Raw genomic sequence first — 24,199 nt, 5'->3', positions numbered from 1 at the left:
CGCGGTTTTGACCTGATTGTTTCTTTCAAAGAAGCGACGCTGTCCTACTGTCAACGGAAGGTGAATATTTACATTTTTTGTTGCATTTTTAACTTTTATAAATTAAAATACCAACCTTAGATAGCTGAACAGTGTGTCTATACCCCAAAATACTGCAATTTTACTGAGAATACTGTGTAGCAGTCTAAGTACATGTAAACATACAGTGGATTTCATGCAAAAGGTACTTAACCAATTATAGAAAACTGAAGGTTTCTCACTCCTGGTGTGTGTGTAAAAATGCATTACTGGAATTTGGAACAAGAAACTGTTTCAGAACACAAAAATAGTTAAACATCGCGAATTAATTTTAAACAGTATCTCTTCTCCACGAATAGATCAGGGCTGCCAGACTGCAGGGTCTTATTTTCATTTCCAACTTAAGCTCTGAATTATTTCAATTTTTATTCAATTTAATGTTTTTCAAGGTATTTTGCAGTGCAAAAAAAATGCACTTGATTCAAGGTACACTAAATATGAAACATTTTGCAAATAACTGCCCTTGGAGCTATTTAAACAAACATACTGAAATCAATGATAAGAATAAAATAAATTACACCAGACTGACTCTGTATAGGTAGGTAATCCAGACAAATACAAATAGGACGTTTTAAAATAAAAAAAAAACACGAACAACCATCACTAACACGTGTAATATTGTTTATATTGGCGTTTGCTCTGGTTATGCGATTCCAGGAGGCGTGGTAAATTGTTTGTCGACATTTCTGGTGGCTTCAGAGTCAGTGGCGGGGGAAGAGGAAGATGGGCCCCGGTGCAGGACCTTATTGAGGGCCCCCACCTCCCCAAACATTAATTTGACCTTTATTTCTAAGCATCAAACACACCAAATCAAGTGTTCATTATTGAACTTTGTTTAATTATCAGAATGTTTGCACGCGTGAAACGGCAGGCAGTAAGAACGTTTTCCACTCCCCTACTTTATTTTGGGTACATCTTTACATCCAAAACTAGACTACTTTTTAATCCTAAACAAACAGGTTTAATCACCAATCCTGCCAGGATTCCCCAATTCTGCAATCACAGAAATTATTACAGAATTCACAATTCTGCCCAGACATTTGCAGGAGTTGTCTCACATAGGAAACCGTTTATTATTATTATTATTATTATTATTATTATTATTATTATTATTTAAATCAGATATACATGCGTGTTGATTAGCTGTAGTTTATTTTGGTGCCCGCAGCAACACCCAACAGCTTCTGTCTGAACTACAGGATGAATCGTGCACACAGAATATAACTGCAAATGTGTGTGCTGAATAGTACCCCAAAACCTTCCATAAAGACGTGCCTCGTACCAGCCTCCAGGGGAAAAAAAGTTAGGATAGCGATACCTGTTGAAATGAGGGAGGATACAATCGGAATTACTGGCACCGCACACCGGCAGCTACAGTGACACGAATGTGTAACATCTGCAAATATAAACGCGAAGGATACTATCATTGTTAAAAACCCAAGACAGTAAGTTATCCAAGTATACCTGTGCGAGTGATTAGGGGAGTCTCCATGCTGTTGAAGTAAAAAAAAAAAAAGGCACAGTAAAGGTCTCCGCACACCACACGTGATGCAATTTTTTAAATTGGCGCTGAGACGCTTTCGGAGCGACATGACCACACGCCAGAAGCGACACTGAGGCGATAGGTTTGAAAACTGCCAGAGGCGTACAACTGTTCAAAATTGCCGTTGACAAAACTATGGTCAAGACTGGCACCCGGTCGTCAACATGATGTGGAAATTATGAGTGTGCCTCCTCTGACGGTATTTCAAGATAAGCCCCTTTAACAGTGGAGCGCCTTCCCAGGGTTGCCACATGAAGAACTCCAAAATTAGGAAGAGATTTGTGAGCCGTTAACAAATTGCCTCATTAGGCATGTCAGAAACTTGACAGTACTTAACAAGAAAATAAAAAAAAAAATGACAAGAAAATGTAATTGCATTTCTTGCAAACATACTCTGGAAATAGTCTTTGGCGTAATACTAAATTGGCTATTTGGCCCATCACTGCAGATGGAACTTGCACTTCCGTTAGACTAGAGAAAGACATTGAACTTGGTCATTGTAAAATATTTTGTTCACATTCTTTACTATAACACTTAAAAAATGGTCCAACATTTGCTCTAGAGTTGTAGTAAATGATAAACCAGACCCCTTAGGTCTTGAAATACTAAGTACGAGTTGCTGCATCACTGAGTCTTTTGGTTGTTGGTAATGTTTTGAGTCATAACAGCTTAACAGATGTTTAATTGACAGATGAGTTCAAAAGTAATATATTCATTGCAATCATTCTTTTAAAGTACATTACTCATGCTGTATTTTATTATTAGTGTCGTAGTAGTATAATAAGGGGTTAATCTGTGCCAAAGATCAGATCCAGTATCTTTTGTGTAACTGGTGAGAATCATCCAGTTAGCAGATCAATGTTTTGAAAAATAAAATCACCAAAAAAAAAACGTTATCTAAATAAATAAAATAAGCAACACCTGCACTTCCTCTTTCGAGATTGAGCGACTGACCGCAACATATATGATATGATAATATGCATCGCATCCTACAACGTGTTGTAGCGTTTTCGGGTTCTCCTGGGACAGAGTGAGACTGCAACCGGGAGTGGATAAAGGCTCAAGCCGTTTATTATTTACAATAATTAAAATGAGCACAAAATAAAACCATGAAGTGAGGGGAAGGGGACTGCTAGGATCTGTTTCCTTTGATCCCTTTTCTCCTCGCTGTCTCTCCCCACACACACCCTTCTGTGTCTCTCTTGCTGTCGCACTCCTGGTCTTTTCCCTGCACTCCCTTATATGCCCTCGCTTCCCCCGTCCCTTGTCTTTCACGCCAAACCTGCACCCCTGTTCTTCTCCACACACACAACATGCAACCCCGCCACGCACACACACAACATGCAACCCCTGCACGCATAAACCCATTATGCAACCTCTTGCATGCACACACTCTACTATCCTGATTCTCTCCCACTCCCAGGATCGCTACAGTATATATCCTCGACGCCCTCTCACGGCTGCAGATCTGAGTGGGATGTAGTTCTCGTGATAAGAAGCAGAGCGATCGTTCGACAATTTCATGAGTTCATACAAGGTGGAGGGAAGGATGCTCAGATGCCTCCAGCATTATTAACATTGCAGACAACTGTGGATTTGGTTTCCTGTCTCAAGTGAATGTGAGCAAGGATTCTCTCAAACGAACTTGATTGTCTTGTCAATAAGAACCACACTATTAACAAAAACAGTGTTTTCCCTCTTTATCCAATTGGTGGGTCTGCCACTGGCACTATTTAAACCTGAAGAATAGGTCAAAACTTGGCTAGGCAAAGGTCGTCATGCAGCTATCGACATGAACAGCAAGGCATGAAACCCTGATCCACAAGCAGACGATATGAAGGATATATGAAAACTACTGTAAATTCAGGTCAGTACATTTTGTCTATCAAAAAATGCAATGGTCATTTTTTAAAATTGAGATCCCGGACTTTTGTTTTATAAATTATAATTATTAGGTTGCTAGTGTTAAACACATTATCATTTAAAAAAAAAAAAAAAAAATGTAGTCAAATATATAAAAAAATGATGTTATTAAATTAATAGAAGCACAGTTGGTAAATTCAAGTTCTTAATGTCCGAGTAATAATGTGGAAAAACACTTTGCTTTAATACGGTTTTGTTTAAAAAAAAAAAAAAAAAAAAAAAAATGTATAGCTTGTGGATTTACATTTCGATTTGCATAAAAAGGCCATGTGCTATAGAAAGTGTTTTACTTAAAAAAACAAAACAGTAGGCTTAAATATATAATAATATTGTGCACTTTACTTAAAGTAACCAAGAGAATGTTAGCTTATTATCATAACCCTGGTTCCCTGAAATAGAAATGTAACCATTACTCGTGGGTATTAATCCTTTGATACTGTCTAACCTGAGCCCAAAGCTGCACGCTGTGCCCGTGATGCAGTCGTGTCCGCCCCCGAGGACACAAAAGAGACTGCTGGCACTCAAGACGTCATCATTTTTCCCTCAAGACTGCTGCAAGAGACACGGCGATCTCGGAGGTTAATGGTTACATTTCTATTTCAGGGAACCAGGGTTATGAATGTTGCAGATCAAGTGAAAAGCTACAGGGCTTGGCCAAGTCCACCTTTGCACCCAGTACAAGTAACAGGGCTAAATAATGGAGGGAGAACTTGCCTTGTGTTTAGGCAGTAGGGGTTCAGCTGGAGGCGCCCTTAACACTCTAAACAGGAGGCTGTCTGTGAAGGCATGAGCTGGCTCTTTGCAGAGTTTACTGACATGTGATCTGTGATGAGTTTCGTGCGAGCCCCTGCCTGTGCTGGAGATTGAGCACAAATGACCCAGTCGTCCAGGTGATCGATCACTGTGATGCCCCAGAGCCTCAATGGGTCCAGAATAGCCTTCATGCACTTTGAAAAAGCACTGGGGGCTAAAGAGAGGCCGAGCGATAGAATACGTACGCTGTCCCTTTAGAAAGCAAACTTGAGGTACTTCCTGTGCCCTGATTTGACTGGGATATGAAAGTAAGCGGTTCGGTACGGTACAGTGAACGGTAAATAACAGGAAGTTGTGGCATTACTCGCCTCCACTGTCATGTGTTTTCTTGGGGACGGGGAGACGTGTAAATCCATGATTGATTTGATAACCACTTCATCGTTCGTCTTTCATCGACAACATCGCTTGTAAGGTCGAAACTGATCGATCCGTTCACGATGTCCATGGAAACACAAGTCCGGAAACCGGATGCCCTCAGAGATTTACATACATAATAAATGATTGAAATTGCCACTGTTTTACTAGAAGAAAACATTTTTAATACTATTTAATGGAACGTACGAGCACCGTAAAAACTTTTTTACAAATAACTAATTTTCATTAGTTATCATTAGGATTCAGCGTGCATATATATTTCAGCAGTCTGACATTTAAAACCTGTATCTTAAACCCTTCGCCATCGGTTGGAGGGATCGAGTTCTGACAGCCTGTAACTGGGGCTCCCACTTCGATTGGATCTGCTCCTGGAAATGAATGAGTGTGATTTAGGTTCCAGGTCAGTCCCAGTGGTTTGCTCTTATCTGCACACTTGTAATGTGATCTGTCAGTAAGGGGTGTGTGTTGGTGTCTCTCAGGTCTGGTCTGGGAGAGAGCAAGCTGTCAGAGATGCCCCTGGAAGTGAGATGGCCTTTCCCACAGCGCCCCTGTCTGCCCCGGAGGATCGCCAGCACCGTGATCACGGGCCTGGTGGGCTCCTACAGCCACTTCTGGACCAGTGAGTTCCAGATACACTGGGGCTTATTTATCAAGCTTTTCATATCAAAATGAAATTGTGTACTTTTTTTGTGAAAGGACAATAAAACCGGTAATGTTACTTAACTTGCACATAGAGCACAAGAATGAGAGGTGGCCATTCGCTCTCTGTGCATGTCCAGTTCCAAAGATTGTCTACGTGATGTGTATTAGAAGAATTAACCCTTTAGTGGCAGTAATTGTACAAAGCTGTTGACAGGCTATGGAAACCAGACTTTGACCTAAATTGCCAGTGCTGTCAGTGATTTACATTCATATCAGGTCAGAAGAACACAAGGTACCTCCATATAAGACTCCAAAGCTTTTAATAAGAACATAACATTTACGAACGAGAGGAAGCCATTCGGTCCATGTCTGGTTCCTCATAACTGATTGATCTCAAAACTTTTGCCACGTTGGGTCTTAAAGGATCTCAGTGATTCTGGCTCAAAATCACGACTAGCTAACCCATTCCATCCCTTTACTCCCCTCTGCATGTAGCTTGTTCTTCCCTAGGTGCTAAGTCTGTTTCCATTCCACTTAACTGTGTCCTCTGGTCCTGGTTTCTCTGCTGCAGTTCTAGTGTTGGTTCGGGTTAACTGTGTTAGCTGCTTTTAAGATTTTAAAGTCTCCTCTAATTCTTCTTTGCTCTTGACTCAATAGATGCAGTTCTTTCAGCCTGTCTTCATCGCTCATTCCCTGAGCCCCAGAATTGGTCATATCAGTGCTACAAATGGTTTTCACATGCTTTTTTTTTAATTCATGTTTACCAACCATTTAATCAGAGATGCTGTTTCACCTGGGATGCCTTTTGCATTTGTTCACGCAACATTTCTAGTTCAATTACAAACTGTATCTGCTCTTTAGACATTCTTGGCAGTTCTGTGCACGCGGAGTGTCAAGGAGATATCTGGAATACCCAGAACTTTTAAAAACAACGAGAGCTGAGGTGATATTTTGCGATACATCTTAAAACGCTTGCAGGTGTTTCCGAATGAGGTATCAGGAGAATCTGAGACGTTGAGGTGGGAAGATCCAGAAATGCCAGTGTAACGAGCCTGAGGCTGCAAGTTGAGACAATGAATGCGTTCTTTACGCCCGCCTCTCTTGTCTTTGCAGAATACATGAACTATCTTACTGTCTATAACCAGGATGTCCTATATGAGCTGATTGACAAGCGGCCCAAGGACACACCACTCATAACCCTGTGTAACCACCAGTCCTGCATGGACGAACCACACCTCTGGGGTAACCATATATTTAACTTTTGTTAAAATAATTATAGCTAACAAAATAATTTTGTACTTCCATTACCACATAGGTCTCAAATGTGCAGTTTTGAAAGAAACACGTTATTGCCTTTTCATTTTTAACCCTTTGCGGTCCTTCGTGGGACCAGATCCGACATAATAATTTTCCCTTTCTAGTCCGATGTCGGACCCTGTCCGACATCATCAAAAAGACGTCAAGCACGGGTCTCTAGTCAGTTTTTCTCCGGAAAAAGCAGAGAAAACCTTTCAATGGCTGAGTGAGACCGACAGGAGCCGAATGAAGACGAAAAAAAAGGGTGCATCTGAGCAATACAGTAGCCCCATGCACCACAGAGATAAGACGAACACAAACAAAGGAGATAGCTGCTTCCGCATCCAGCACTCAAAGAATATCACAGACAGATCTGTAGAGCTTTTTGAGATGTTATAGTGATAAAATAATGATTTGGATCACATTATTGAGGAGCTTGGTGATAAAACGAGTGATCAGGAGAGGATTTATCAGTGCGCACGTCTATAAAGAGGTATGTGAAAAATACAGCGGACAAGGGGTGGGGCTTGGCTGGAGATACAGTACTGAGTTTTGCGATTCAGTGCCTTTTAAACCTGTTTCACTCTGAAAAAGAAAAAAATTGAAACGGCACGTGTAGCGCATGTGAAAATAAATTGGACCCGACGCGCCTGACAGGAGCGGAATAAATCGAATGCAAAGAGTGAAAACAGACATCTGGTACTTCAGATCAAAAGTTCTCGGTTTGCTTGCCTTGCCTTCCAGGAAGTCTGTTTGCTTTACTTCCGTGATCATTTCACCTCGGCAGTGTCTTCTGGGTCATGTTACTGGCTGAAAGCATGTCAGTCAACAGGGGAAGCAGCTGATTGGTTATTTACAAGAAAGAAGCCATTGAAGGGGTGGGGACAGTTTCACCCTCCAGGTGACCCAGGAACTGTAAGCATGGCTTGCAAACAAAGATTTATTTAAGACTATTTAAGTACTACCAGATATCATGTTTTAAAATGAAAATACATGTTTGCAAAAGCATGTGTTTCTTTCAGAACTGCACAGTTTAGACCTATATAGTTAATGGATGTGCTGTGGAGGCTGTGTGGTCCAATGGTTAAAAAAGCAGGCTTGTAACCAGCAGGACCCCGGTTTAAATCGGGGCTCAGCCACCGACTCATTGTGTGACCCTGAGCAAGTCACTGAACCTCCTTGTGCTGCGTCTTTGGGGTGAGACTTTGCTGTAAAGGACTCTGCAACTGATTCATAGTTCACACCCTTGTCTCTGTAAGTCACCTTGAATAAAGGCATCTGCTAAATAAAAAAGTAATAATAATAACGTGCATGCCAGAGAATTCACGTAACTGTGTTGGCTACAATTACTTTTGACTTTAACCCTTTGCAGTCCATTTATTCAGCGCTTGTCAGACGTGTCAGGTCCAATTCATTTTCACACGTGCTGTTTATTTTACAGGCGCTGTTTAAGATGTTTTTTTTTTTTTCAGAGTAAAACAGGTTTGAAAGGCGTTGAATCGGAAAAGAACACTCAGTACTGCATCTCCAGCCAAGCCCCACCCCTTGTTCGCTGTATTTTTCACATACCTCTTCATAGACGTGCATACTGATAAACCCTCTCCTGATCACTCGTTTTATCACCAAACCCCTCAATAATGCAAAGTATTAAGGGGATGCAGATTGCAGTTTCTGTTCTGCATTGCCAGTATTTACAGACACTGAGGATAAAGCTCTAAGAATTTGTCTACTAGTTGAAATACTTCCTATGGAAATTGTTTCACCTTCAGTGGAACTATCATACGGTATACGCTAACCCTAACCCTATTTGTAAACCCCATGGAACACAACATGTGTGGATCACTAAATGTGTTTGAACTTATTTAGGTATCTTGAAGCTGAGGCATCTTTGGAACTTCAGCAAAATGAGATGGTGAGTGAAACAGAACTAAAGCACGTCATCTGTAGCTGTCTGGAAACAGCCAGAGACCAGAGAGCTGTTGAGAAAAGAGGAAATGAAAAGGAGTAGAGCAGGGGCAGCAGCCTGGAAGAGGCGAGTGGGGATGGGGTCAGGAGCACACCTGGTGGGTGTATGGCTCTGGAGCAGGGAGCAGAGATCGGAGTTCGAGAGGGGTAGAAGGACAAGGTAGATTAGTAGGGGTTGCAGAGGGTGATGGGGAGTGAGTGAGTGAGTGGGGGGGGGTGAGAAAGGAGGTGGGGGTAGTGAAGAATTTGTGGATGTTTGTGATTTTGGAGGCAGTGTTAAAGTCATCAGCTGAGATAGAGGAGGGTGGTAAGGGGGGAGGAGAAGGTAGAGAAAAGTTTACAGGGATTCTTAGTCGAAGACTGAATGACAGAGTGGAGGAGCGTTTGGTGAAGAGAAGGAAGAGAGGAGCGAGCGATAGGTCCGAGACAGCAGGGAGATTGGTTTTTCTTCCGTTTCTTTTTAGCAGAACACAGTTTGGTACAGAGCCGAGCGGAGCACGGGGGAGAGCCAGGGAAAACTGAGCGGTGAAAATGCAAACGGAGTTGAGGGAGGAGAAGAGGTAGCGGAGTCTACAGAGAGTTGGGAGAAGGGAGTCGATAGAGAGGAGGTGCGAGAGGGAATGGAGGTTTCAACGGAAGGTGACAGAGGGGGTCTGCAGAGCAGGAAGGGATGGGAGCCACAGAGAGAAGGAGATAAAGTAGTGGTCAGAGATATTGAGGGGAGTGACAGAGAGGGCGGGGGGGGATAGCAGTCCCTGGTGAAGATGAGGTCCCGTCAACTGCAGTGCCCTCTGAAATGGGGGGGGGGGGGGAGCTGAAGCAAAGGATTGAAGGGGAAGTAAGAGCTAGGAAGTCAAGAGAGAGGTGAGAAGCGAAGGCAAAGGTGAAGTCAGCTTTGTTGGAAGCCAAGTGACAATTCCAGAGGGCACGTGAGAGAGAGCGCGCGGGTGCAGCAAGGGACAGGAAGATCAGGTTAGAGGAGTTATATTTGCAGGGGCAGGGAGAAGCAATAGGATGGGAATGAAAGGAGAGGATTAGAGAGAGGTATTGAAGTTAGTAATGGTAGGGAGCAGTAGAGGAAAGGAAGTAGAAATGGCTGCAGGAGAGGGTGGTGCCAATTGGGGGCTGAAAACAGAAAGCTACAGGAGGAGCATTAATTAATAAAAGAAAAGAGGGTTAGGGTTAGGGTGAGCTGGTGCTGAGTGCTGTGCATTAGGTTGGCATCAGTAACTTCAAACAAACACTGCAAGGGGTTCCAGAACACTTTCATATTTACCACCAGATTTAACCTTTCTTGTAAATATGTTACAGAGATGTTTTTTTTCATTTTTTCCAGGGCGCTGGCAGCTGCCGATATATGTTTCACAAACGAGGCCCATTCGAGGTTTTTCAGCTTGGGGAAATGTGTACCGATCTGCAGAGGTGATCTCATTTTGTGACCGACTTCACGTTTGTTTTGAAGCTAGCTGAATCTCAGATCCTCAGTGCTGTATCGGGAGTCGTCAGGATAGTCACCTGAAACTAGTAAGAGTAAAGAAGCACATCTACCTGCACAGGACTGAACTTCAGGGGAATTCTAGCGTTGCTTTATTATTTTGGTGGCATTCAGATTATTTTTCTGGACAGCGCTAAACACTGTAATGTTATATACAAAACAATATTTAGAAATATGTGCATATATATATTAGGTAGCTTAAAAGAATGAGCTATTACAGCCTGAGAGAACTGAATTTACTTAGCCGAGAACAAAGAAGGGTGGACTTCATTTGAAGTCTGGACAATCTTAAAAGGAGCTATCCCTAATCGGTACTTTTATGCGCCACACCGAAAGCAGGAGCAGAGGACGCAGTAGGGAATTAAATGGAGATAGAATTAGGACAGAGGGTAGGAGACGCTTCTTCACACAGCTAGTGAAAAACCCTGGCTGTCATGCAGCACTGCTCAGTTTCAGTGTGAAATGGAGTTAGTATACATGACATATTCCCTGCAGTGCATCTATAGTAATTTGCACAGGTGCAGTAATCCAGTGATGCAAATGAGTGATGAGATGGTTTGTTAGGCTACCAGGCTTTGCCTTATGAAGCCAGTTCGACCTCACCTTCTGGTCTGGAGCGGACTAGCACTCATGAGCTGATCTCTGTTCTTAGGTGACGGTGTTTATCAGAAGGGCATGGATTTTATTTTGGAGAAGCTCAACAGAGGAGAATGGATACATATTTTTCCAGAAGGTAATCGGAAGCTGAAAGCTGGTTTCCAAGCCCTTTTAAGCCTATTTTAATATTCATTTCAAAGGTTATAACTAGTGCTGGGATAAGTATTCGAATGCTGGAACAAACACTGCTTCAAATGTATTTGCTGGGCATGGTTTGTTCATATATAAATCACTGTAACAAATCATGTAAATTACTTAAAAAAATAATAAGTCACATACGCAGAAGACCCTTTCTCACAGTTCTTAATAGACAAAGGGATGGGATAGCCGCTTTGTTTTTGCTGTGATATGGTAGACAGTGTATCGTGTTTTACTAATTCTGGGTGGTAGGATATTTGAATATTAATTTCCATTTGAAACCTTGTCTCAGCACTAGTTGCATCACAGCACGGCTCATATATTTGTGTTTAGTTTCTTACCTGTTTAATAGCCCGTTACAGTATGCATGATCTGTAGTGCAGTTTCTGCTTCTTTTGCCACGCTTACTAACTTGCAGCTCTTTGATGCTGATTGTGGGGATGTGTGTTAGCGTTGCACCGTGCACTAAAGCTCATAGTTGAAGCATTGGGCCTGTGCAATGTTGATATGCTTCCTCAACTCACAGGACAAAGGGAAGGTGACACTAGTACTAGGAATGTGTGTGTATATATATATATATATGTAATACATACATGCATACATACATATACTGTTTATCTTATTTATTTTAAGGTGTATTTAATGTCTTGCAAGGTCAGTAAAGGTAAAATTGATCAGATGCATAGACGAATGCCTGTGGACTAGCACTATCGAATGGTCAATAAAATGAATCAATGTTTCTTGTATCTTCCAGGAAAGGTGAACATGACTGAGGAGTTTATCAGACTGAAATGGGGTAAGGGTTCCCTGAGAGGAATGTGTGAGGAGGAGGGATTTCATTGTAGATGCAGCTTGGATTAATGAGAATATAACTGCGTCCTAGCTAGGAGCTTTAACTGTAACGATAAACAAGTCCTTTCAAAGTGTTGCATTTTGTGTTTGTTTGTTTTAGGCATTGGACGTCTCATTGCAGAGTGTAATTTTAATCCGGTAATTCTGCCCCTTTGGCATGTTGGTAAGTTGCACCCTTTTTCAAACCTCTTTTCCCTCTTTGTATTACCCGCTACCTTCACTGCTAGGATTGACTGTCCCCTGGTGGTCACATGTAAACTGTTGCAAAGAATGCAGTAATCAAAACTTATTTCTGATAGTTTGGATATCTTTGTTATTCACACATCACAGGTAGGGTTCTACCTAATTTTGTGATTTCGTGGAAATCGGGAAGTTGAGGCATCTCTTTAGGGGCCAATGCAACTGGACAAGTAAAAAAAAAAAAGAAAATAAAAAAGAAAAAAGTATTTAAATGAACTAAGTGACGGAATACGGGACTTTATTCCTTAGATAGGCTTTTGATTATTCCTTCGCCGTCCCGTGTGCATAAAACACGTCCTTAGATAAATAGCATTTTTTCAAAATACTCCAAAGCGGTTAATTTTCTTGTTTACTCTTCACATGACTCTCTTCTGTGACCTATACTGTACAGTACGGGGTGGGACAGTGTTGCATTGTTATTTTGATTTAGGTAGCTAGCATTTCGGCTGAGGATCATGTGATGAAGTTTTCCAAAGAAACTTTACTTGCAGATGGAGGTGAATTGTTTTGCGCGTCTTTAATGTGACTTTGGAGAAATACGATCGATGGCTTCAGAATCGCACATTAAATGAAAGGCTGCTGCAGAGGCTGCTGAACAGAACATAAAACAAACAACAGCTTTCAGAAAACAAACTGGAAAGTCATCGCAGACAAAAAAAGTACTCCTGTCAGTTGTAGCCAGGTAAATCAGCACTACAGGTACGATCCAGCACAGCCACCTCGCGTCAAACAACCCTCTGCTTGCTCTTTAAATGCAGTGAGAATTTTAGACCAGAATTAGGCCTGTTTTCTTTCTTTTGACTCAATTCCTGAGTGGGACAAACAGCGTGACAACGAACGTGCTGCACATTGCCTTTATTAAACAATGCCAGATGGCCTTGAGTGTAAATGAGTTTTGGGACTGTTTCTAATCGATTTCCACATCTGTATAACTTGGCAAAGCTTTGCCTTACACTTCCAACCAAGCCAGTGGATGCAGAATGTGCAGACTTGATGCATGGGCAAGTCTTCACAACACAGACAGAGGATGTCGGCAGCAGGGGGATGTTGAATGCTTGCCTTTAACAAATGACAGCACTCCATTTTAGTAAGGAAGCAAGTACCACTGTTTTTAGGCTTTTGTAGTGATCTGATGTATTATCTTCTTAGGTCTATTTAATGTTTAAACTGTCTAAGGATCACAGTATATCCAGATCACGCTCCCTCCCGCAACAGTGCAGGTGATTGAAATGCGTGTTGTGGGAACAGAAGCCAGCATTGCTGCAGGAGGGAGTGTGATCTGGATACACTGTCATCCTTAGACATTTTTACCATGTTCAAAATATCCACAGATCCTCGTTTCTGTAAGATGTTCCCAATCTTCAGACAGACTACTGGGGGTGCGTCATTCATTGCTTATTGAACGCCACCCTTGGTTGCTAAATATTTTAGTACCCCTGAATAACTAAATGTGAGATGTAGGCAAAGGATTTTAATAAGCTAGGCAGTCATGCAAGCTTGTTTATTGAAAGCAGTTCTGGAAATGTAAGGAGGGATCTGTATGCACTGTTCTGAGGGTATAAGGAGGGATCTGTATGCACTGTTCTGGGGGTATAAGGAGGGGTCTGTATGCACTGTTCTGGGGGTATAAGGACGGGTCTGTATGCACTGTTCTGAGGGTATAAGGACGGGTCTGTATGCACTGTTCTGAGGGTATAAGGAGGGATCTGTATGCACTGTTCTGAGGGTATAAGGAGGGATCTGTATGCACTGTTCTGAGGGTATAAGGAGGGGTCTGTATGCACTGTTCTGAGGGTATAAGGAGGGATCTGTATGCACTGTTCTGAGGGTATAAGGAGGGATCTGTATGCACTGTTCTGAGGGTATAAGGACGGGTCTGTATGCACTGTTCTGAGGGTATAAGGAGGGGTCTGTATGCACTGTTCTGAGGGTATAAGGAGGGATCTGTATGCACTGTTCTGAGGGTATAAGGAGGGGTCTGTATGCACTGTTCTGAGGGTATAAGGAGGGGTCTGTATGCACTGTTCTGAGGGTATAAGGAGGGATCTGTATGCACTGTTCTGAGGGTATAAGGAGGGATCTGTATGCACTGTTCTGAGGGTATAAGGACGGGTCTGTATGCACTGTTCTGGGGGTATAAGGAGGGGTCTGTATGCACTGTTCTGAGGGTATAAGGAGGGATCTGTATGCACTGTTCTGAGGGTATATCTGTATGCACTGTTCTGAGGGTATAAGGAGGGATCTGTATGCACTGTTCTGAGGGTATAAGGAGGGATCTGTATGCACTGTTCTGAGGGTATAAGGAGGGGTCTGTATGCACTGTTCTGAGGGTATAAGGAGGGATCTGTATGCACTGTTCTGAGGGTATAAGGAGGGGTCTGTATGCACTGTTCTGAGGGTATAAGGAGGGATCTGTATGCACTGTTCTGAGGGTATAAGGAGGGATCTGTATGCACTGTTCTGAGGGTATAAGGACGGGTCTGTATGCACTGTTCTGAGGGTATAAGGAGGGATCTGTATGTACTGTTCTGAGGGTATAAGGAGGGATCTGTATGCACTGTTCTGAGGGTATAAGGAGGGATCTGTATGCACTGTTCTGAGGGTATAAGGAGGGATCTGTATGCACTGTTCTGAGGGTATAAGGACGGGTCTGTATGTACTGTTCTGGGGGTATAAGGAGGGATCTGTATGCACTGTTCTGAGGGTATAAGGAGGGATCTGTATGCACTGTTCTGAGGGTATAAGGAGGGATCTGTATGCACTGTTCTGAGGGTATAAGGACGGGTCTGTATGCACTGTTCTGAGGGTATAAGGAGGGATCTGTATGCACTGTTCTGAGGGTATAAGGAGGGTCTGTATGCACTGTTCTGAGGGTATAAGGAGGGATCTGTATGCACTGTTCTGAGGGTATAAGGATGGATCTGTATGCACTGTTCTGAGGGTATAAGGAGGGATCTGTATATACTGTTCTTAAATATGTGTGTGTCATTTATCCATGTACCTATTGTAGGCCATGGGAGATTTCTGAAGCATGTGACACCATGCATGCTGCATTATACATGTTTATACAGATTACAAAGACCAGTACTCATCTTACAAGTTAGGGGCCTTTATGAACTTTTAGAACATGTTTTAAGTGCTGCTTGTTCTCACAGGCATGGACGACGTCCTTCCTAATGAGCCTCCATACATTCCACGATACGGGCAGGTAAGATCAGCCAGCCCCAGTACATTACAGGATACAGACAGGATAGATCAGCCAGCCCCAGTACATTACAGGATACAGACAGGTAAGATCAGCCAGCCCCAGTACATTACAGGATACAGACAGGATAGATCAGCCAGCCCCAGTACATTACAGGATACAGACAGGATAGATCAGCCAGCCCCAGTGCATTACAGGATACAGACAGGATAGATCAGCCAGCCCCAGTACATTACAGGATACAGACAGGATAGATCAGCCAGCCCCAGTACATTACAGGATACAGACAGGTAAGATCAGCCAGCCCCAGTACATTACAGGATACAGACAGGTAAGATCAGCCAGCCCCAGTACATTACAGGATACAGACAGGTAAGATCAGCCAGCCCCAGTACATTACAGGATACAGACAGGATAGATCAGCCAGCCCCAGTGCATTACAGGATACAGACAGGTAAGATCAGCCAGCCCCAGTGCATTACAGGATACAGACAGGTAAGATCAGCCAGCCCCAGTACATTACAGGATACAGACAGGATAGATCAGCCAGCCCCAGTACATTACAGGATACAGACAGGATAGATCAGCCAGCCCCAGTACATTACAGGATACAGACAGGATAGATCAGCCAGCCCCAGTACATTACAGGATACAGACAGGTAAGATCAGCCAGCCCCAGTACATTACAGGATACAGACAGGTTAGATCAGCCAGCCCCAGTACATTACAGGATACAGACAGGTAAGATCAGCCAGCCCCAGTGCATTACAGGATACAGACAGGATAGATCAGCCAGCCCCAGTACATTACAGACAGGATAGATCAGCCAGCCCCAGTACATTACAGGATACAGACAGGATAGATCAGCCAGCCCCAGTACATTACAGGATACAGACAGGATAGATCAGCCAGCCCCAGTGCATTACAGGATACAGACAGGATAGATCAGCCAGCCCCAGTGCATTACAGGATACAGACAGGATAGATCAGCCAGCCCCAGTGCATTACAGGATACAGACAGGATAGATCAGCCAGCCCCAGTGCATTACAGGATACAGACAGGATAGATCAGCCAGCCCCAGTACATTACAGGATACAGACAGGATAGATCAGCCAGCCCCAGTGCATTACAGGATACAGACAGGATAGATCAGCCAGCCCCAGTGCATTACAGGATACAGACAGGTTAGATCAGCCAGCCCCAGTGCATTACAGGATACAGACAGGTTAGATCAGCCAGCCCCAGCATTACAGGATACAGACAGATCAGCCAGCCCCAGTGCATTACAGGATACAGACAGGTTAGATCAGCCAGCCCCAGTACATTACAGGATACAGACAGGTTAGATCAGCCAGCCCCAGTACATTACAGGATACAGACAGGAAAGATCAGCCAGCCCCAGTACATTACAGGACACAGACAGGAAAGATCAGCCAGCCCCAGTACATTACAGGATACAGACAGGAAAGATCAGCCAGCCCCAGTACATTACAGACAGGATAGATCAGCCAGCCCCAGTACATTACAGGATACAGACAGGATAGATCAGCCAGCCCCAGTACATTACAGGATACAGACAGGAAAGATCAGCCAGCCCCAGTACATTACAGGATACAGACAGGATAGATCAGCCAGCCCCAGTACATTACAGGATACAGACAGGAAAGATCAGCCAGCCCCAGTACATTACAGGACACAGACAGGAAAGATCAGCCAGCCCCAGTACATTACAGGACACAGACAGGATAGATCAGCCAGCCCCAGTACATTACAGGATACAGACAGGATAGATCAGCCAGCCCCAGTACATTACAGGATACAGACAGGATAGATCAGCCAGCCCCAGTACATTACAGGATACAGACAGGTAAGATCAGCCAGCCCCAGTACATTACAGGATACAGACAGGATAGATCAGCCAGCCCCAGTACATTACAGGATACAGACAGGATAGATCAGCCAGCCCCAGTGCATTACAGGATACAGACAGGATAGATCAGCCAGCCCCAGTACATTACAGGATACAGACAGGATAGATCAGCCAGCCCCAGTACATTACAGGATACAGACAGGTTAGATCAGCCAGCCCCAGTACATTACAGGATACAGACAGGATAGATCAGCCAGCCCCAGTGCATTACAGGATACAGACAGGATAGATCAGCCAGCCCCAGTACATTACAGGATAGAGACAGGATAGATCAGCCAGCCCCAGTGCATTACAGGATACAGACAGGAAAGATCAGCCAGCCCCAGTACATTACAGGACACAGACAGGAAAGATCAGCCAGCCCCAGTGCATTACAGGATACAGACAGGTTAGATCAGCCAGCCCCAGTACATTACAGGATACAGACAGGATAGATCAGCCAGCCCCAGTGCATTACAGGATACAGACAGGAAAGATCAGCCAGCCCCAGTGCATTACAGGATACAGACAGGTTAGATCAGCCAGCCCCAGTGCATTACAGGATACAGACAGGTTAGATCAGCCAGCCCCAGTGCATTACAGGATACAGACAGGATAGATCAGCCAGCCCCAGTACATTACAGGATACAGATAGGATAGATCAGCCAGCCCCAGTACATTACAGGATACAGACAGGATAGATCAGCCAGCCCCAGTACATTACAGGATAGAGACAGGATAGATCAGCCAGCCCCAGTACATTACAGGATACAGACAGGAAAGATCAGCCAGCCCCAGTACATTACAGGATACAGACAGGATAGATCAGCCAGCCCCAGTACATTACAGGATAGAGACAGGTAAGATCAGCCAGCCCCAATACATTACAGGACACAGACAGGAAAGATCAGCCAGCCCCAGTACATTACAGGACACAGACAGGATAGATCAGCCAGCCCCAGTACATTACAGGATACAGACAGGAAAGATCAGCCAGCCCCAGTACATTACAGGATACAGACAGGATAGATCAGCCAGCCCCAGTACATTACAGGATACAGACAGGATAGATCAGCCAGCCCCAGTACATTTACAGACAGGATAGATCAGCCAGCCCCAGTACATTACAGGATACAGACAGGATAGATCAGCCAGCCCCAGTACATTACAGGACACAGACAGGAAAGATCAGCCAGCCCCAGTACATTACAGGATACAGACAGGATAGATCAGCCAGCCCCAGTACATTACAGGATACAGACAGGATAGATCAGCCAGCCCCAGTACATTACAGGATACAGACAGGATAGATCAGCCAGCCCCAGTGCATTACAGGATACAGACAGGATAGATCAGCCAGCCCCAGTGCATTACAGGATACAGACAGGTAAGATCAGCCAGCCCCAGTGCATTACAGGATACAGACAGGATAGATCAGCCAGCCCCAGTACATTACAGGATACAGACAGGTAAGATCAGCCAGCCCCAGTACATTACAGGACACAGACAGGATAGATCAGCCAGCCCCAGTGCATTACAGGATACAGACAGGATAGATCAGCCAGCCCCAGTGCATTACAGGATACAGACAGGATAGATCAGCCAGCCCCAGTGCATTACAGGATACAGACAGGATAGATCAGCCAGCCCCAGTACATTACAGGATACAGACAGGATAGATCAGCCAGCCCCAGTGCATTACAGGATACAGACAGGATAGATCAGCCAGCCCCAGTACATTACAGGATACAGACAGGATAGATCAGCCAGCCCCAGTACATTACAGGATACAGACAGGATAGATCAGCCAGCCCCAGCATTACAGGATACAGACAGGATAGATCAGCCAGCCCCAGTACATTACAGGATACAGACAGGATAGATCAGCCAGCCCCAGTGCATTACAGGATACAGACAGGTTAGATCAGCCAGCCCCAGTACATTACAGGATACAGACAGGTAAGATCAGCCAGCCCCAGTGCATTACAGGATACAGACAGGATACAGACAGGATAGATCAGCCAGCCCCAGTGCATTACAGGATACAGACAGGATAGATCAGCCAGCCCCAGTACATTACAGGATACAGACAGGATAGATCAGCCAGCCCCAGTACATTACAGGATACAGACAGGAAAGATCAGCCAGCCCCAGTACATTACAGGACACAGACAGGAAAGATCAGCCAGCCCCAGTACATTACAGGACACAGACAGGAAAGATCAGCCAGCCCCAGTACATTACAGGACACAGACAGGAAAGATCAGCCAGCCCCAGTACATTACAGGATACAGACAGGAAAGATCAGCCAGCCCCAGTACATTACAGGACACAGACAGGTAAGATCAGCCAGCCCCAGTACATTACAGGACACAGACAGGAAAGATCAGCCAGCCCCAGTACATTACAGGATACAGACAGGATAGATCAGCCAGCCCCAGTACATTACAGGATACAGACAGGTAAGATCAGCCAGCCCCAGTGCATTACAGGATACAGACAGGATAGATCAGCCAGCCCCAGTACATTACAGGATACAGACAGGTAAGATCAGCCAGCCCCAGTACATTACAGGATACAGACAGGATAGATCAGCCAGCCCCAGTACATTACAGGATACAGACAGGTTAGATCAGCCAGCCCCAGTACATTACAGGATACAGACAGGTTAGATCAGCCAGCCCCAGTACATTACAGGATACAGACAGGAAAGATCAGCCAGCCCCAGTACATTACAGGATACAGACAGGTAAGATCAGCCAGCCCCAGTACATTACAGGATACAGACAGGTAAGATCAGCCAGCCCCAGTACATTACAGGATACAGACAGGTTAGATCAGCCAGCCCCAGTGCATTACAGGATACAGACAGGTTAGATCAGCCAGCCCCAGTGCATTACAGGATACAGACAGGTAAGATCAGCCAGCCCCAGTACATTACAGGATACAGACAGGTAAGATCAGCCAGCCCCAGTGCATTACAGGATACAGACAGGATAGATCAGCCAGCCCCAGTACATTACAGGATACAGACAGGTAAGATCAGCCAGCCCCAGTGCATTACAGGATACAGACAGGATAGATCAGCCAGCCCCAGTGCATTACAGGATACAGACAGGTAAGATCAGCCAGCCCCAGTACATTACAGGATACAGACAGGATAGATCAGCCAGCCCCAGTACATTACAGGATACAGACAGGTAAGATCAGCCAGCCCCAGTACATTACAGGATACAGACAGGATAGATCAGCCAGCCCCAGTACATTACAGGATACAGACAGGTTAGATCAGCCAGCCCCAGTACATTACAGGATACAGACAGGATAGATCAGCCAGCCCCAGTGCATTACAGGATACAGACAGGATAGATCAGCCAGCCCCAGTACATTACAGGATACAGACAGGAAAGATCAGCCAGCCCCAGTACATTACAGGATACAGACAGGATAGATCAGCCAGCCCCAGTACATTACAGGATACAGACAGGTTAGATCAGCCAGCCCCAGTACATTACAGGATACAGACAGGATAGATCAGCCAGCCCCAGTACATTACAGGATAGAGACAGGATAGATCAGCCAGCCCCAGTACATTACAGGATACAGACAGGTAAGATCAGCCAGCCCCAGTACATTACAGGATACAGACAGGATAGATCAGCCAGCCCCAGTACATTACAGGATACAGACAGGTAAGATCAGCCAGCCCCAGTACATTACAGGACACAGACAGGATAGATCAGCCAGCCCCAGTACATTACAGGATACAGACAGGTAAGATCAGCCAGCCCCAGTACATTACAGGACACAGACAGGTAAGATCAGCCAGCCCCAGTGCATTACAGGATACAGACAGGATAGATCAGCCAGCCCCAGTACATTACAGGATAGAGACAGGTAAGATCAGCCAGCTCCAGTACATTACAGGATACAGACAGGTAAGATCAGGTATTTTGCAGCTGTGCTTCTGTGAAGCAGCTTGTCTGTCCATGCCACTTTTAATTAAAATAGTAGCTGACTAAATAACTCCATCAGTCTTGGCCTTCTGGCACTTTCATTTGCTACATGGGTCTCAAATGGGCAGTTTTATGGGAACATGTGTTTTTTATTTTGGTAACAGACATCTGCTACTACACTAGGCTAGAGAAAGTTCTCAGTTTGCTTACCTTGCCTTCCAGGAAGTCTGTTTGCTTAACTTCCATGGTCATTTCCGCAGTGTCTTCTGGATCATATTACTGGCCGAAAGCATGCCGCTCAATAGAGGAAGAAGCTGATTGGTTATTAAAAAGAAAAGACAGTGAAGGGGTAGGAGCAATTTCACCCATCAGGGGAACCCAGGAAGCGCAGAGATTTCTTTAAACTAGCGTAGTACCAGATGTGTTTTTTTGGTAGGGGATACTGGTCTTGAATGGGTCAGAGGGTAGGAGGCAGAGAGAGATGCATGTATGAAATGGGTTATTAGTCATGTTTTTGATGCTAAATCATTAAGATCCTTTAAGATCAGTTTCTAGGAACCGGACAAGCACTGATGAGCCGAACAGCCTCCTCTCGTTTGGTCCCATGTTTACTAAAATACTTTTTTTAGATGCGCCCTTACAACAAGCAAAATACCTGCATATTGTGTAAATTACATTTCCTGTTGCTTTCTGTTCTAGAGAATAACCGTTTTAGTCGGAAGACCTTTCACTTTAAAGCATCTTGTGGAATCGCTGAAGTCTGAGAACAAAACGCCAGTAAGTATTACAATGTAAACACACACTGGAATAGGGTTGGGATCATTTTCAGCTATCGATTTGTCGTCTGTAAGTTATCACAGTAATCGTGATTATAAAATAAATAAAAAATTTAAAATTCTTGTAGTTTGTTACATTTATACTCGGACTGGTGGCTGTCATGCTGCTCAAGTCACTGAGTTTAGAAGGGAAAAAAATAGACAGTATATTATGCAGTTTTCCTATATAATAATAATAATAATACATATATTTTGTTATTTAAACATTTGTTAATTCGAGATTTTCATAAAAGAAAGTGCTACTGAATGTATTCTATAACGAAAACAAAATTGCAGAGGCTACCTGAAAGCATTTGATATCTCTACTTGTGTGGCGAATCTGCTATTACGAGAGTCACACTAGGGTTAAAAATAAAATACTGTTAGAAATATACTGAGTCCCCATGCATTGCACAGGCTGTAGTACAGTACTCATGTCTTTACTGTAGTTTAAAATACAGAAGCAACACATTGTGTAGGCTGTATAACACACGTGCCATATGGTTGTGTTTTACTTATTAATTTTTTTAAAATCACATTCAATTTTACAGTGAGCTAGCGTTTTGTTTTATTTTTATTTCCAAACAGTGATTGTGTTTTTATGTTAGAAAACCAGTCGTGCTTTGCCAGTGTACAACTTATCAAAATGAAACCCTGACGTCAATCTAAAAGCATGTTGTTTAAAATCAACACTTCCCAGCGTGCACGGTGCTCTGAGCACGTTTCTCGCCTCACGCAAACACTGCCGCTCCCTGCTCAATACAGAGCCACGTCCTGCCTCATTGGGTCACTAACGATAATTGTCAATCATTTTTCAACTGCAGAATTGTCGTGATTATCGATGTTATTGATTTATTGTTCCAACCCTATACTGGCATAGATCTTCTACAGGGGAAGCAGTGTGGCATTTAACTCCATCACGCTATCGGTGCATCAGAGTTTGTCTTTCCTTACTCTCTCTGCAGACGGAGATGCGGAAGGCAGTGACGGATTTTGTTCAGCAGGAGTTCCGCAGTCTGAAAACTCAAGCCGAGGCCCTTCACCAACGCTTCCAGACTACTGGCCAATAACAGGAGCCGGGCCTATGTGTGTGAGTGAGTGTGAGCGAGTGTGAGTAGAAGTCTGTCTGGCATCGGTGACAGCACTTCTTGAAAAAGAGGAAGTACTCTACATCTTTAAAGTAATTGTAGCTCTCAAAATAATTCTGTAAATCTCACCCCTTATGCACATTCATTAGCTACATAGGCCTTGCATTTTGAAGAAATACATTTATTTTATAGCAGAACGCTGGTACAGTACTACGCTAGGTTTAAAGAAAGCTAAAGTCTGTTACTGCTTTACCTCCTTGGTCATTTCAGCCCAGCTCATAGCATATGACTGACTGAAAGCGAAAGCAGCGTGTTGTGTATTTACAGGAAAGAATCCAGTAAAAGGGAGGGGACAAATTCACCCTCTGGGTGACCCAGGAAGTGTAAGACAGTCTAAAAGCATGGCTTGCAAACAGATTTCTATAACCTTTGGAGAATACCAGGTACCAGGTTTAAAATAAAAATACATGATTGCCAAAATGTGTTTCTTATGTGTTTTCAGAACTGCACATTTGATACCTATATAATGAATGGCTGTGCATGGTGGGGAACATCAATGGAATATTTTGTTAGTTAAAATCACTTCAGAGTTTAAATTTAGTAGTGTGATTGTCACCCGATTTGCGTATGTTATGCTTTTTCCTATACCTACAGACCTGCTCGTCCAACCAGGATGAAACTTCCTAAGGACCTTCTGTGGAGGCTGCCACGCTTGCATTTTTACAAATGCCTAGTTAACGAAACGCCAACAGGGCATTCTTTTTTAAAGAGTGTCGATTTGTAGCTGGCTGTGCATCGTTCTGTCACTCCTGTGTTTTTACTTGTAGATGTTTTTATTCTGCTGTGATGATAGAGCTCAAGTTATGGAGGGTTGCGGGATCTGGGGTGATATAGAGGTACTGGGGTGCGCTTCCTCATGCTAGCGATAGCTGTAGCTCTCTTGTGACACTTGGGGCTGTGTGTTACTACAGGGACTGGGATATAATGAACCCAGTTTGAGTGGAGCTTGTGCTGGACAAAACCACCAGCGCTTGAACAGTAGCACTTATAGAAACCTACTTCATTTTAGCTTGTTAAAAGTATTATGTTTCCAATTTTTATGATTTATTAAAACCAGGACCAGACATAGCCTATTTGCCAGCAGACCCAGCACATATAGTAGATTATTTGAGACCGGCGTTTATATTAGATCACTAGCTTCACATGCT

General features: G+C 43.9%; 1 protein-coding gene across 2 annotated transcripts; it reads left to right on the top strand.

Annotated features, from left to right (window-relative positions):
• Positions 1–24,199, top strand: LOC121305397 (tafazzin-like). 2 transcript variants are annotated; one of them, XM_041237015.1, is made up of 12 exons: positions 3–60; positions 3,367–3,488; positions 5,212–5,351; positions 6,488–6,616; positions 8,537–8,582; positions 9,972–10,057; positions 10,783–10,863; positions 11,680–11,721; positions 11,878–11,940; positions 15,173–15,225; positions 21,788–21,865; positions 22,869–24,199. In XM_041237015.1, the coding sequence occupies exons 3-12, from the start codon at positions 5,243–5,245 to the stop codon at positions 22,971–22,973; spliced, it is 792 nt and encodes a 263-aa protein (XP_041092949.1). In that variant the 5' UTR covers positions 3–60; positions 3,367–3,488; positions 5,212–5,242; the 3' UTR covers positions 22,974–24,199. The 2 variants fall into 2 exon arrangements, with proteins under 2 accessions (XP_041092951.1, XP_041092949.1); XM_041237017.1 differs by lacking the exon at positions 3,367–3,488 and having other exon boundaries at positions 1–60.

This window comes from Polyodon spathula, chromosome 43, assembly GCF_017654505.1.
Source record: "Polyodon spathula isolate WHYD16114869_AA chromosome 43, ASM1765450v1, whole genome shotgun sequence".
Lineage (NCBI taxonomy): Eukaryota > Metazoa > Chordata > Actinopteri > Acipenseriformes > Polyodontidae > Polyodon > Polyodon spathula.
The sequence above is the reverse complement of the archived record's forward strand: the minus strand, read 5'-3'. Positions and strand labels throughout refer to the sequence as shown.